This window comes from Anabas testudineus, chromosome 24, assembly GCF_900324465.2.
Source record: "Anabas testudineus chromosome 24, fAnaTes1.2, whole genome shotgun sequence".
Lineage (NCBI taxonomy): Eukaryota > Metazoa > Chordata > Actinopteri > Anabantiformes > Anabantidae > Anabas > Anabas testudineus.
Genome location: NC_046632.1, coordinates 1,767,262 through 1,783,966, shown reverse-complemented (window position 1 = coordinate 1,783,966; position 16,705 = coordinate 1,767,262). Strand labels below are relative to the sequence as shown.

Genomic DNA, 16,705 nt, shown 5'->3' with positions numbered 1-16,705 from the left:
TGCAGAGCTGGCTCGTCTCAGTAAACAACACTACTGTAAACCTAGGAGCTACTGAGCTCAGCAACACTGGTCAATTAACCTTTAGCTCACTTAACAGAACACTAAGAGCAGGACTTTATCTGAACCTGAGAGGTTTCAACAAACACATAGCTTCAAATCTAATGTGAACATGAACTGGTGCAAAAAATAAATACGAAAAAACATGTCCACTTTATGTTTTGTTTATCTGTCTGTGTCACTGTTGTCACATTTGTCTCAGTATTAGCTGCACACGTTGCTGCAGTACAGAATGTGAAGTGAATACAGTAGGGTGTGCGGTCTGTCAGTCTGGAAATATGGAGAGATAAGAGCCAAATCATAAACAGACCCTGTAATCAACATAGTTTTCAGAGTGTAGGAGAACTGAAAGACTAAAGTGACCCAGATTTCTTTCATCTGCCAGGAATAACGAGAAAAAAATAATAATTAATAACATCACTAATGACCGCACACAAGAAGTTAAATGCAACTCAATGAAGACATCAACTCAATGATTACTCCTCCCTCACCTCACATTTCCTGTCTGTAAGTTGATTTTTGCTGTGAACTTCAACAAGCAACATTATTTCACAATGAGGAAAGAAAACAAACAAAACATTTCATTGAATCAAGCTCACAGAGGGAATTTGTGTGGCTGAGTTGGATCTCTCCAACCGTCTTCTGGTCAGGTCGTTCTCCATCTCGTTGACTTCCTCTTTTAGCTTTTCCAGCTTCTTTTTCTTTAGCTCCAGCTCATGCCACAGCCTCTCCATGCGGGCCTTCTGGTGGACAAGCAACGCTGGGAGGAAAGCAAACATGTACACACACACACACACACACACACACAATTGTCAGCAACTGTTATAATATTATTACCACATTTAACAACTCTCAATGGCTACAAATACATGAAATACATGATCAAAACCAAAACTGCTGATGAAAACTCCTTGGAGGAACATTCCTGTGTATCTGCACTGCTGATAGATTTTCAAATGCACCACACTGATCTCTGCATACACCAGTCTAACCAGTTTTGGACATAAAAACTACTTTGTGTAAGGAGAGACAGAGGAACTACATAGGAGTCCTTAGTGTGTATCAGTGTGTTCCGTCACCTACTGTGGTAACATGAGGGGATTGGAATTATCCCTGCTGCGGGCTATTCTGCAGAAGAACACAGTGTTTAATATGAAGCTTTAACCGTGTAGAAGATCAGTTCATGTCTCTACAGCATTTGGCCATAATTCATCAGAAGCTCTAGCTTCTGACAGGCTGTAACAACTCCTACTCAGACATTCAGTGATAAACAACTTTCACAAACATCTGCCACTTAACATCAAGGGTGTTTTACGGCAACATGATCAACTGATCTCCTCCTGTCCTGTCAAAATGTCCTCAAGCTAAACAGCTTGAAACATTATTACCAGTTAGCCAGTGGGGAAACTATATAGTAAATGCAAAATGCCATGTCCTGTATGACAACATGCAAGGTGTGCACTTCTATTCATCTATTTTGCTTCTTTTGTAAATTTAAATTGAGCAGAGGCCACCAATACTGTTGTTTCACAGCACTTTTAGACTCCTTCCCTTTTTGCACAATTTACTGTCTGCAACCCATAATGACACCAGTTTAAAGGCCACATATTATCAAAAATCCACTATTTTGTCACTTTTGTGCACATATAATCCTCTGTATTGTTGTAAGTATGTTAGAGGTGCACTCCCTTCTTTTTTACATGTTCCTGTTTTGTGCAACCCAGTCCTAGAATGGTCCATTCAAAGTTTTTGCTTAAAATGATATATTGTTGAGTCTCAGGTATCCTATTCCTGCTCAGGCTTGGTCCAAAAACTGCCCACACCAACCTGTGCCAAAAAACTTGCAGTCTGCAATTGTTTTTCCTCACTACAGCTGACTCATCTTGCAAACAGCATAAAAGTAGCAACAGAGCAAAGCATGGACAGTACTCTCTGGTTAGACGTATGGATGAACATAGAAATCTCTGCTCCTTTTCCCCATCCTCTCAGGATCTGAACAAACTGGGGTTTTATTTGTTTGTAACGGAACGGTACTCACACAGCAAACAAAGTAGTGTGTGTGTGTGTGTAGGTGCGCTGACCATTTGTGGCCGCTATATTTACTTCAAGACTGAAGCGCAAAGATGAACTAATTTTGACAGTCTGTGACCTAAACCTGGACGTCAGTTAAAATTTGAAGCTGTAAATGTTACAAACACAGAGTGCTTTGCATCGTTTATGTCAGAGTAGTTCCCGCTGAGTTGTCAAACTAGTGTAAGTGTGTGCGCTTGTGTGTGTGCAATATTCCGACTATTTATGGCTGTTGGTTTTATTTAAGTACTAACGCTAAGGGTCTCATTCAAAGTTTGAAGCTGTAAGTGTTAGCAACAGATTGCCTTGTCTTGTTTGTTTACTTGGTTAGCTTGTTAAATAGAAATCTTTGGGCTAATTACACAGGATGTCCTAGGGACATCGAGTGAACCTTTTGAAACATTTCAGCATAAAAATACACTGAAAATACATTTTGAGGTACTTCAGCGACCCGTTTTTCAAGCCCCAAACTTGGGACTAATATGGGCATTTGCTCAAATGAAACAAACAGCATGCATTGCTTAGTAAAGGGGCCGTAAGACTTATCTGAAGTGAGAGAAGGATAGCTAAATACAGTCAAATACAAGTAGGAGGATCTGCCAGATCTGCAAGAAGTAGGCATCGAATCATCGCCCAAATCTATAGTTCATCTTATACCTACTCCTTTTGCTTTTGTTTTGTGTGGATTGGAAGCTTTCAAAAAAAAAAAAAAAAAAAAAGTCTACACAAAATGGATGACCTACAGACCTACCGACCCCAACCCCCAGACCGGTCCATAAGTCAATTGATACTGGGCTGCACAGAAAGAATACATAACTTACATTATTTCCATTTTATTTATTATCCGATTCTGAATGATGTCTTATTTTGGAAAATTACCGGATTCTTTCCCCCATATCTGTATATGACTCACTCTTGATGCATGTCAAGATGCTTGCCTCAGCGCATCTTGCCACGGCGCAGCTCAAAAAAGGTTGGGGACCACTGACTTACAGTACACTATACAGTATACTTTCCATGGACACAGTGCATCAACCCACTTGCAGGGGTGCATCTAAGAGGCTAGTCCTTTTATCTTGGGGCCACGTCAAAAGACCATGGATGTTTTTCCTGCAGTTGTGGTCACAGTTGCAGAACTGTTAAGACACCTAGCACAAAGCTTGTAGAAGATACAAAGCTGTAACTCCTACAGAGTTCCAAATTAAAGGTTTGAATTCCTTTGTAAAGGAGAGATTTCAGTTTTAATATTTGCACATTTGCAAAAATGTCTAAAATCAGGTTTGTCATAATTGTCATCATTGGTTATTGCATGTAGACTGATGGGTAAAAACTGCAACTGTGACAATTTAAAATGGAACCTAAAATGAAGTGAGCAAACTGTGAAGAAGTCCTGAATAGCTTGGGGAGACTGGTATGCAGCTAGTTAAATGGATTCTGTGTGTATTATGTCTGAAACGTATTAAATAACAGGTATGTGGTGACAAGTGCATCTTTATCAAGTCCAACTCTAAATGTGACTCAGCCAAGCACGATTTATGGCACGTTTTCCAAGTCAGTGCAAATAAATAAAAGGGGAAACTGGTCAGCCTGAATAATGTGAAGCCCCCTCTTTGGTGGTAGTCACTGCAGTACAGGAGCCACAGTCAATGACTCACATTTAATACAGTCAAACGCCCAAAAAAGGAAACAGCAGTGTGCTCCGACACATTTGACTCATACTACAGAATTCAGTCTTGGAGGCCAGTGAAGCGAACACAGCATTTAGTGTGGAGAACTCACAGTAGAGTCAGCACACTTTGGGAGCAGTTTTTGTCTTGATCTTCATGCAGAGCAGTGTTTCTCCACTGACTACAGGTTAGTGACAGCAGGCATACACAGCTTGGCTCAAGAAACAAATTATAGTCAAATTATAAAATTAGATTTTTAAGACCACACAGTGGAAACTTAACTATAATTTATTGTTTAAAAACTGACAGATAATTGTAAAGGACATTAACCCTTCAGCCAACCAATAAATAGTTGACACGGAAAACAGCTTTAACATCTGAGACCACTTGAGGGGGGATTCAGTGTCAGCTATTTTTGAGGATTTCTTATGGCTTGGTCCAAGCTGTAACTCAATGTGAGCATTGACTCAAAGCTTTGGATTTATTTATTAATGTTTCATCTGTGCTTATGCATTTGTTTCTTCTGGGAAATACTTCTAATTCCGAGCTTTCTATCTCAGTGGTGATATTCAGCATTGCTCACCTTGTGTGTATGCTGCATCATCAGAACCCATGCTGAGTCTGCGATGTTCACTAGGCCGATCCCTGTGTGGTGACAGCGGGTCTGAGAGATGGAGGGGGTCTGGCTCCACAAAGTGGTGGTCTGAGGGTAGGCTGAGGAGGTTGTTGGGCTCAAAAGTAGGGGACACAACTCCAGGGGACACGGCTGGGGGCTTATTGGGGGACACTGTGATTTTAAAAGTGTATTTGGTGTTGGGCTGAGTCACCACCACACGAGGGGAAGAAGCTGTGCTTCCCCCTCCCACAGAGGCACGGGACTTAGGTGGATGGTGGTGTATATAGGCGGGGCCCATGCTCACTTGGCCTCCCATGGTTCTGGGCCCAGAAGGTCCCTGCAAGGGGGGGTTGGCTGAGATGTAGACTGTGGGAGGGTTCCTACCCCCACTGTCGTCACTGGAGGCATTGGCAGAAATGTAAAACTTGGGTTGTGAGCGGGAGCTGGCCGAAGCCATGACGGCCTCGTCAGAAGGAGTGGTAGCAGCAGTAGGTGGGCTGGCAGAGATGTAAACAGTGGGCTGGCTGCGGCTCAGGCCTGTGCCTCCAATAGACAGAGGCGTGGTGGGGACAGCAGCCACCCCAGTTGAAGATGAGGAAGAAGGGCAGGAAGAGGAGGTGGAGGATGAACGTGGCCCACTGCTTGTCCGCAGCACAGCTGTTGTAGTTGTAGAGTTGCTCCTCTGGGGTGATTCAAGTTTGATCTCTATCTGATTCTTCCGTGGGCCAGTCGAGATGTTCTGAATGTTGTACTGGCTGATGGTAGACAAGGAGGTGGGCATGACGGAGGAGGAAGAGGAAGAAGAGCACGAGGAGATACCAGAGGAGGAAGCCTGGCTTCCACTGGGAATTATGGAGGGTGCTTGAGGATTTGTGGGAGAGCTGATTGGCATGTAGACGTGCGAGGTCTGGTGGCCCTGGGTCTGGTGCTGTGAGGTAAGTGAGGAGGACGCGTGCTGAGGGCCGGACCAGGAGCCAGACAGGGAGGAGGGGTGTGACACCTGGTAGATTTGCTGCTGGGGCTGTGATGTGGGGCTGTACTGGGCCCTGCTTCCCTGTTGCTGGTTCTGCCGAGTTGTACCGGATTGGCTAACATAGGGCCTGATGTAAATAGAGTTACCCTGTGGACTGCTTACTCCTGGCTGTGGCCCGCCATGTATGTGCAAAGAAGTGGGGGTGTTGCGGCCTGTCTGGATATTGGGGGCCAGCGTCACTGTAATGGGGTTGAAGCGTGGCATTTGCTGGCCACCCATAGATGTTCCTTTGACACCCAGAGGATAGAGTCCAAGGTGCTGTGGAGGCTGCGGCTTGCGCGTGGGCTCCATCACACCAAATACACTCAGGTTGGGGGGCACCTGCACTGGAGCTGACTGGGGCTCCTGCGGATAGAAGTCACTGTTGGGGGTCTGGCCTGTCGGTAAGGGCCCTTCACTCAGGCTGTGGGCCAGAGTCCGGCTGCCGTTCATTCTCAGGCTGTCCCGAACTGGGGCCATGTGCACATTCTGAGACTGCGGACCCAGGTTCAGCTGGGTCATGTGATTGCGGATCCTGGTGAAGCTGGGGTCGTCTGAAAAGCTTAGGTTTCCTTCCTGGCTGTACAGGTAGCCTGGACTGACCTGAGACAAGTACTCACAACAGGCGTCTAAATTGTTGTTGTTCTAAAAGAAAGAAAAAAAGTTTCAGATGATAATTCTAAAATTTCAAGAGATACAGATGTGATAAAAATAGACAAAGGTAAGGTGATCCTTTATAATTAATAGAAACAGTTCTGCTGAAATCTTGAACCCCTTACCTGCAGAACGCACTGAGAGACAACACCCTCTGGGACTTCAGGGAACTTCTGGCGCAGGTCATGCAAAACCCGAATGTCAATCTGGTGGCTTCCTTGTGCCATTCGTATGTTGCCAAGTCAGGACTGCTTGTTCTGTTCAGCGCACTGTGGCGTCAGGTGTGGCAGCAAGTCACCTTCATTTTGAACATCTTCCAAATAGAAAGAAAGACAGAAAAAAAGACAAAAAGAAAGAAAGAAAGACAGCCAGACAAAAAGAAAACAAACATTTAATAAGAACAACAAAGTCATCTCCATACAGTTTATGTAAAAGATTCACACTGAATCCAACCTTTCTCTAGTGCAAAATTTTACATTCGCATGAGCTGCTGTTTTGTTACCAGTCAACGAAAAAGTAACTCTACAGACATTTGATGAACAAATCTTGCTTAATGAATACTAACAGCTGACCTTAAAGTCAACATTCACTTAGCAGATGCAGTCAGTTAAATAGTCTTGTCTGGAACCAAATGTCAACATAAAGACTGTTAGGCTCCAGCAATAGGAAGTTCTGCAGAACAGTTGATTCCTGAGAAGCCCTGCTTTGTTTCTGACACTAGCGAAACAAATATTCTGTTTGGACTGTGCTGACTTGTGTGCAGTTTTGCTCTTGTGCTCCATGTTGCCGCCGTAGACTCTCTTAATTCAATTCAATTTTATTTGTATAGCGCCAATTTACAACAGAAGTTATCTCAAGGCACTTTACAGTGTAAGGTTTAAGACCTTACAGATATATCTATATCTATCTATATATAGATATATCTATCTCTATCTATCTATATATTTATCTATATCTATATCTATTTATCTATATCTATATCTCTCTATCTATATATCTATATCTCTCTATCTATATATCTATATCTCTCTATCTATATATCTATATCTCTCTATCTATATATCTATATCTCTCTATCTATATATCTATATATATCCACACACACACACACACACACACACACACACACACACACACACACACACACACACACACACACACACACACACACACACACACACACACACACACACACACACACACACAAGTCTATATAATTCAAAGTAAATGTGTGCAGAAGAGGTTATTAACCTACAGTTGTTCTTGGCTCTTCGCAATCTTCATCTATACATTGGCTATTATCATACCTGGGAGCTGGCCAAGGCAACTCCTCTATTGTACAGCTAGCCACTGTGCAGATCCACTACAACAGCCAAGTTCAAAAAACTTGCATCGATTTCCTTGGATTTTACACAGCTAGTGCAGGGAATTTATCTGGTAAACTCTGAGCTACACTTCTCCAGCACTACCTTGGGGACTAGAAACACAGACAAGTGTGACATGAAACAGAAGAGTCATGAGAACTTGAAAGTGTGAGGGCATGACACTCATGTCTTGTATTACCACACACTTTTCTTCAAACCACACTGTTACGAAACACCTTCCTGTGGGAGGTTCAGATATGCCATTCAAAACATTGTGACACATGAAGCACACCCTGTTCTGCTGTGTGCTGATTGATAGTGTGATGTAGAGTGGAGGAACAAGTGGTGGGTTTCTTGATGACACTACAGAGAAAGTGGATGTTGATGTCTAAAATGATTTTAAACTAAATTTGCCAACACTTATTTAATGATAAGTTTGATGTGTTTCTGCTCAAAGAATCTTGCCTATTATTAGTGCAGAAGACAAAGTATTATCTGAGCAGCTGTGATTCCGTCTTATCTAGGTTGTGAGGATGTGTAATGTCATAACTGTAAGGTTAGGATAAGAAGAAAAGAAGCTACTTGGCTACCGTTAATAGCAGGGTGCCATCTGTGAGTAGGAGCCTGAACCTCAGGAGACCTGAGCTACGTTTCAAAGGTGGTAATTAGTTTGTAGAGATCATGTTCAGCATCAGAGGGCAACAGGAAAAAGTATAAATTAATAATACATTTTAAAAAATAATAATTAAAGATTCCAACAACAACGTATTTTTGTTTTGTCTCAACATATGGATAATAGAACTTCAAACTGTTAAACAAGGCTCTGGAATCAGCCATCAGTCACTGTTTTCCTTTCTTTTGCACTACAAGAAAATGGAAACTTCAGCAATTATGCCACCAGACTGTGGTATTCATATTATGTGTCAGAAAAGAAGCCTTAAACACAGCATGGACAGTCTCCAAATGCAAACCAGAGGAAAACCAAAACATCACCAAGTCTCAGATTACATGTTAAGAATATGTCCTACTGCCTCCAGAAAAGCATTTTCCATCTACTCCAGTAGGTTAACGCATGCTGCAGAAAACAAAGCCTTTGAATTATCCTGAATCACTGACCACTTTTAAAGCCTGATACATAATCAGGTTACATCTTTCTGTTTAATGTATGAGTAACCACCACAGTCTGAAAACAACAGTCCACAATTAAGGCTCTGATCAGGAGGCTGGCCTGCTCAACTGTTGTGGGAAAGGAAATTCACTACTTGGCGAAAGACCCAATTGCAGGTCAACAGTGTGGTTAAGCCATTTCCCTATTTTCTTCTAAATCAAAAAGGTCCACACACCTCTTCACGGTTCGTAATTGTAGGCCTACAGCCTGCACATGTGTGAGGGTGGCTCTGAGGGTGGCTCTGAGGGAGGCACAGGAGTCCCTGCAGTCCCTGGAGGCACTGGTAAGGCAGCTCTGTGCTGCCAGCACAGATAGAGACAAAGCTCCTTTTGCTGAGGCTGTAAGCCACTGTGCCAAAGCATTGACCCACAGCCCCACACTAATTTCTGGAGGTGGCAGGCCTGCCATACTCCATCAATGGGCTTATTCACTCTGCCAAAATGAATGCACCTAAAAACGTCCAAACCCATTTAAGCCTTAAGAAAATGTGGATAAATAATCAACAGAAGCCTTTGGCATAAATATCAGCACAACACCTGATGCTCTGGCTGGTGCAACAGCCTGACAAAACTAGCTAACACAAACAAAGACACCAAAGATTACTAGAAACAAACAAAACACACAACCAAATGTCATCTCATTCTATTTTCAGCATACAAAGATTGGAATGTCTATTCAGGATTGTTTAGAACAGCGATGGCCTCGTCAACCCAGATCTTCCAACAATGTTTTCTGCAGAAATGGTAGTTCAAACATGATACTACTGAATGCAGTGGAAACAGTGAGGATCTCATCTCAACTTGAATCAGAAACATCCTCTGCAGTTTTAAGGAGCAGCCCAGCAGCATTGCATGGAATGTCTAACTTCTGTGTATTGGTCCAGCAAAATTTAAACAAATAGAGGGACTAATTGGCAGTGGATGTTGTTGAGGGCTGCTGGCAGACGCCCCAGTCTTCCAGAGGAGCACCAGACATACTTATGTGTGTAGTGTACACACTACTCAGTAATGTAGAGCAGAATACACAATCAGCTACTGTTCAGAGAACTGATACCCAATCATGTGCATGAATCAATTTTGATTATTTTTACAACAGGAAAGAAGAAGAATATTTCCACTTGAGAATATTGATGAAGGTGAGTAAGGCATTTTGCAAAAGAGTGCTGTTAATAAGTCATTTTAAAACACCCATTGGGCAGCAATGCCCACAAACACAAAAAATGTTTTTTTAAAGTAATCAAACGCTGATTTCATATAAATAGATTTGATCTGTTCTACATAGTTTCTAAATCTAACAACTTTGTTAAGCTGTAACGCAAACTGGTTTCAGTTGTGCGACATGGCCCATTTCACATTTGGGTTGCTCCATTATGGCAAACATCATAATCACAATTATGACAGTTGTGTGCAACACTGCTCTCTATTATAGATGACAAAACTTTTGCCAAGATGGATACACTGTCAGGTTTTTTTTCAGTGTGTCACAGAGCACAGAGTGTCAAAATAAGGCGTGAAACACTTTACTAGTCCAGATACTCTTTGGGTCCTGACCTGGATCAGAGACCGCCACTTGATGACCACTGATCTTCATAATTCTCTTCTTCTGCTCTTTCCTGCTCTTCTTCTGTGGTATTCAAATTTCCCAATTGTGTGACAGGATGCTAACAGGCTTTCTTGGCAAGTGAGCCATCTTGTCGTACATGCCACAGAGTAGTTATATTCAATTTATAACAATCACATAATAACATGACTGCAAACACAATGCAGTACAATTATTGTTTCAGTTTGAATAATTAGCTTCCACAATTGTTAAAAGCCAAACTCAAAAATGAAAATAGAATTCAATTGAGCCCTACCTCAGATGGTAGTTATTATGGAAACAAACTAACAGCACTACCTCTTTCTCGTGCTCTTCTTTCCTAAATTTTCTGCAAATTTCACATATACACTTACTATTCTATTGATGATTCCATAGATTTAGCTTTTTTAGATATGTCGTTCTGATTTAATGACACTGAAGAACTGCTGGCCCCACCTAGCCTCCCACAGAGAGGGGGAAACTCACAGACTTACATGGAAACTTTACTGAGGAGACAGAGTCTTAAAGCTGCAGCGCACTGAATCAAAGTAGTTTCCCACCATATTAATGTCACAAGTCATACTAAAATAAACTTTAGGATAAACTGCAACTGTGTCATCAGTGGAAACTTAAAACAGTTGTGCACCTATAAAAAGATTGCCTTAAAACAAGATTGAAAAGTAAATCTCAAATCCTATTACCAGTTTATGTGATTAATCAATTCAAATTCACCTTACTAATGACAACATTAGTAGGTAACACATTTACTCTAAGTATATTAGGCCTGTACATGAGCTCCATACAGTCTGAAGCACTTCTTTTGTTCCAGGCAATGTCTCCAGAACAGAAACAAACCACACTTTATGTGCAGATCCCAAATTGCACTCAACTGTGCCATGAAGCCCAGGCCTCCCAGTGCACACTGAGCTCAGATCAACTCTGCAAAACAGCCTGCTTGGCTTATAGTTACCCACTTTTGAAAACAGGGGTATAAGAGTGTGTGTCTATGGCTGAGGGGGAGTGTGTGTGTGCAGGAAATCAAAAATTCTTGAGCACCGCAGCCTGCAGCTGGTGGTTGATTGGAAGCAGGCGAGGGCATCAGCTCCACAGGTCGACCAAACCCCTGTGTCAAGGCACTGTGAAAAACTGAGAAACATGAATACACGCCTCTCTACTGGGCACTCTGTTGAGTTGATGGACCGCCAGTCCAACTTTTGAAAACTCTTTCTTTCCTACTGTAAATGGTGGTTTTAAAAAGCAGACTGGTTGATTGTAGGCCTCTGTTAATTAGAGGAGGTAAATAAGCAAAGCAGCTGCACACTTGCTATAACTTGCGTGTGTGCATGATTTTGTGCTGGGGCCATGACACTTTTTGTCCTCCTTGTTCTCCGCATACAAACCTCTGTACTCATTCAACAGCTTCTAAAAGTATAAATGTGTGTTCAGTTGCAGAGGCTGACAGCTGTTTTTACCTGCAGTTACGTCAAACGCGAACAAATTGCAAATTCCACTTTCATCCATTAACAGGTCTGATCAAAGGTACAACTGAAGTGCTGCTGCTGGCCAAGAACATTACCCAATCTGAGATGAGGACCTCACATGGAACTGCACAATAAGGACGAAAGATATTTAATGATATAGTAAAAAAAATAAAACATGTTTTTGCATGTAGCAGGAGTACATCTGCAGCAATATGTCTGAACCACTCACACCATATATCATATACACAGTACATGATGCAACCCGTGTCAACATTTGGTCATGAGCAGAGAAAATGTGATAGAAGAGTTGCAATGAATTTGTGGTGTCATCTTGAAAACATCAAAATGAACATCTGTTAAAAATGATGTTGATGTGATAAATGATTTCATTTTGATCACATACTGTGGGCAAGATAACAGTCTGACTATTTTTTTCTCTTCAACACTCAGTGTTGACAAAGTGGATACAATTTTTTCCTACACCATAACATTTAACCCTTACATTTCGAACGGTATGAATTTAGACCAAGGTGCAGCGGTTTAGCCAGGCTCTGCAAAACAAATATCTAACTCTGCACAAGAGCATTTGTTTCTGTGGTCCCTCACTGCTTTGTTATTCTTAGGACAATATGTTGAGACAACAGCAAGAGCTTAAAATAGAAAGCTCAGCAAAATGACAAGTTGTATCCTAATTTTTTTTTTTTTTTTCCTAAACCCAAAAACAAAAATATTACCAGCTGACAAGCCCCAACACAGACTGTCCTGTTGAGCAGGTGCAATATAATCTATAAGCTCAACTTTTCCAACCAAGCGCTTATTTTTCTAGCAGTAAAACATTCAGCAAAACAGCAGCGGCTCAACCATGTCACTGTGTACATTATTTTCACACCCTGTTTGGAAAGAGTGCTTGAAAGTAGGCAAACTGTTGGCATTCACTGCAAGCAGTGCAGTTTTCTTTTTTCTTCCAAACACTGCCACAGGCCAAAAGGAGGGTGGAGATTTTACCCAACCAATCCAAAGCAAGGTAATGAGAGAAAAAAATAACAGTAATGCAAACCTTTAAAACAGGTATATAAAGCAGTTGGATGTTTGTCTGAGCACTTTATGTCCTGGGATAGAACACAGTCAGCAAAGTACAACAGCAGGGATCTGGCCTGACATTATGCTAAACCATTTGCTTTGTTACTCCATATATTGCATTTGTGTGTGTGTGTGTGTGTGTGTGTGTGTGTGTGTATGTACATATACCTACATACATACATACATACATACACACACATACACAGAAAATTTTCTAAACAATGAGCTGCAGAAACAAGGAGTGGAGACCTTGGAAAATTGTGAGTGCAGGAAGCAGATGAGACAGATTTTGTTGGTAAGCATCAGGAAGGGATGACAAGACAGATTAAGACATGTTCCTGTGTCTCATGAGAAGGATGACAGATTCAGTGATGCAGCTCTGAGTAACAAGAGGCCCCTCGGTTCTTCCTTACATTTTCAATGGCCAGTTTATTTATTAATGATTGAAACTGTGTGTGTACCTGTAAAAAGGCTCACTATAAAACCCTTTGCAAGAAAATGTTTAATGTACCAAATTCTGACTTTTGACTATGCATGACCCTGAGGAATAAAGCACCTGAAAATACACATATGAAGACTTCTGAATGGGTATACATTTTGGTGACATTTTATTGTGAGACCAGATGCTGTGGTAACATGTCAAAGTGTCCCTGGACAAGACACTGAACCGCGGACCCTTGGCGCCTCAAGGAGGCAGCCTGTTCACAAAGAATTTCCCCAAGGGAATTAATCAGAATCAACTATTATCATTATTATTAATAAAGCAACTGTCTCTCATGAAAAGTGCATCATCATCACTGACATTTATTGTTTTAATGGACTGATAGTCAAACGGCATCAAATATGAGTCAGTGTAGTCGCTATTCAGGACAAGGCAAAAAATGTGTGACTGCTGAGAGTAGTGTTAGATATTTTTAAGCATTAAATCATATTTAGTTGTATAAATCATAACACCTGTCATATGAAAATTAACAACAATGACTAAGGGTGTGATTATTGTCCAAATTCATGGTTCAGTAGAGAACTCAACTTTTCTGTTTAGTTTTGTTTGTTCGTTTTTTTATTTTAAAGTTAAAGTCAGGGCCTTTCAAAACACTGATCACCTACACTCTGCACTGCCCCTGAATGCATCACACCTCAACTGCAGCTGACTGACATGGTTTTGGTCTTGGTTTCAGAACTACTACACCCCTAACAATGACAGTAAAAAGTGTACTGGTGTTCCTCGGCTTGACTCAAGTGTCATGTAAGAAAATTGTGGAAGTGTGGAAGCTGCCATAAGCTGGCAGCTGGTAAATGTAGCAGGTATATTGACCTGACAGGGGTTTTGGTAAATAGCCTACTGAGGCATTTGTTTCTCTCTAGTTTTCATTTACCAGCTGTCAAGCAGTAACTATTCAGTCTATGTGTTCTGCTTCTGAGTCACAAGCACAGATGATGTGAGGAGAATACAGAAGCACTTTAATGGAAACTTACCAAAAATCTGTGGGTCATTAAAACATTTCAATAAAAAAGTTGATATCAAGCTTTTTTAGTAACCCACATGAATTCAAATACAGAAGTCACATCAATGAACACTTTCTAGCAAGAGAAGGCAGGTTATTGCGCAGTTCTCTCTGATAACTTAACCAATGTACTGTGTGGAGGACTTCCTAAGTTCATCCACAATAACAAGTCATAACAGTGACTCATGAACATGTGGCAAAGACAACCTGCCGGCTGCTACTAAAAACAACCAAATACCAGCTGAGCTGTTAAGTGGAAGGAGCGTTGTACAACAAAACTAGCCCATGAACTACACTTAACAGCTAGAAAACATTCACCTCTAAGGTTTTCTGAACTGAGCCACTGTCTACCTCAGAATGCACAACTGCTTATTTTTGACATATCGCACAGACAGCAAAGAATTGAAGGAAACCCAAGTTATGGGAAAACTGATCTGGTACCAGTTAGGTGTGAGGACATAGACTGTGGCGGGTCAGAAACCTCAAAAGGATAAAGTTGGTTCAGGTAGATTTTCCACCAAGAGTTTCAAAACGTGCTCAACTTTACTGGCCAGCTGCATGGCAGCAGATTCATGCACTACATGATTCACTATTGCAGATTATTTGTCAGTTTGAAAGCCATGACTGCAAACTCTACTAATACTGCTGCTGGCTGCCTTATTAAGGGCTGCTCAGGCTTGGGAATTCACCGGGCTTTTCTTTAGATAAGCATCACATTCATACAAATCAGGATCTGACAAAAGTTAGCCATTAAAGCTTTGGTACTGTAGTGAGTTTTACATCACATAAGTAGATCAGCCATTATACTGATAATACTGTATATTGACTGTTGTGACAATCAAAATTGTGAGTATTCACAACCTTTTGGTGGCTGACTAATTCCTAGTGTGTAGTCTGCTACATGAAGTCTATAACCAGTCCCTAAGATAAGGCTGCATATAAAACGCCATAAATACCAGACATAACTTCCGTGTCGATCCCATTCAACAGACCCATCTTCAAGAGGAGATCTCACATAGACAGGCACAGGCACTTTGTTCACAGTTGTTCAGCAATGCAGACACACAAGCAAAGTATCGCATCTCCCTCAAAGATCACACCCAATATTTCCTTCAAAACTAAACAGGTCTTAGTTTCTAAATGCATACTTTTTTCCTAATATATGTCTGGCTTTCTGCTGTTGACTCTTAGAATCACTCAGAGTGCCTTGCTCAAAGGCACAGCCACTTCAACTACTGAGGAATGGCAAAACATTTCTCACCAAGTCCCCTCCCAGACTCAGCTTGCCTGCAATTCAAACTGGTGACCTTCCGGCTGACTGCAGCCAGAGCTTGGGTGGCAGTGCTGTCTCTCAACACTCATTGCAAGTCAATTGAACATAATCAGACAGCTTGCACTCAGGCGCTTAGCGATGACATGCCGAGTATGCACCAGCCCAATCTTCACCCTTTATTGCCTTACAAAATGCACTTACTGTATGTCATCATACTCTTTGAAGCACACAGACACAGGGACATTAGCAGCACTTTAGCCAGCTCATTCCATCAGTTGACTCCACCACCCGGGTCTTTACATTCAAGGAAAGACCTCCTTTTTAACCACATCTCCAACAGATCTTTGTTACAGAGCCCTGTGTCAGATTGAAACAGGGCAATGAATACTTAAATCTGAGTAAAGAAGAGCAAATATATACCTTCAGGTATAAGAGGAAACATTTTTCTGATCTACCCAAGTACCCAAAGAACTTCTGCCTTTATCATAAACTCAATTTCAAATTTCTCCAGAGCAAATATTTTCATAGTGCCCTGTTAATGATTGTGCTGAGTCAGTGTAAGTATTTGTCTTAATCAGCACAATTCCAAATAAAAAAATTTACGAGTTATAATATGTATTGGTGGAGCAGTAAGCAAGTTATTGATGCATCCCCGCTTTAGAGTATGACTGGACCTCCGTGTGTTTGGCTGAGGAGAAAACCCTCCGCCGGAAATGTTTCCTGCAGCTGTTAGGAGTATCATTCCCCACCTTGAGGCCAACCACAAGAAAAATAGCAGCCAAGTCACGTGACTCATCTGCTGCTGAGATGCCATTCTGTCTTATTCCACTCCTCTCAAAACATTCAAGTCATACTTGTCTCCCTCAGCGAGAAGGCCCTTTTCACCTATGCCTGGGTGACTGGCTTGTAAACACAACAAGTCAAAACTAGATATGTATAAATGTTTGTATATAACTAATATTTTATATAGTTATATACTAATATATATATATACTAATATATACAGTGAGGGAAAAAATTATTTGAACCCCAGCTGATTTTGTAAGTTTGCCCACTAACAAAGAAATGATCAGGCTATAATTTCAATGGTAGGTGTATTTGAACAGTGAGACAGTGAGCCAGAAAAATGCGTTTCAAAAAGAGTTATAAATTAATTTGCATTTCCACGAAGGAAAGAAGT

The 16,705-nt window shown here is 41.4% G+C and overlaps 1 protein-coding gene across 2 annotated transcripts in view; it reads right to left on the bottom strand.

Moving 5' to 3' along the window:
• tab2 (TGF-beta activated kinase 1 (MAP3K7) binding protein 2) overlaps positions 1-16,705 on the bottom strand; it is a 33,773-nt gene that overhangs the window by 3,715 nt on the left and 13,353 nt on the right. For both annotated transcript variants that reach the window (XM_026341728.1, XM_026341729.1), the window contains exons 2-4: positions 6,202-6,389; positions 4,378-6,067; positions 657-817 (exon numbers count right to left, since the gene is read on the bottom strand). In XM_026341728.1, the coding sequence (XP_026197513.1) occupies positions 657-817; positions 4,378-6,067; positions 6,202-6,303 (1,953 nt within the window). In that variant the 5' untranslated portion in view covers positions 6,304-6,389. The remainder of the gene's footprint in view (positions 1-656; positions 818-4,377; positions 6,068-6,201; positions 6,390-16,705) is intronic.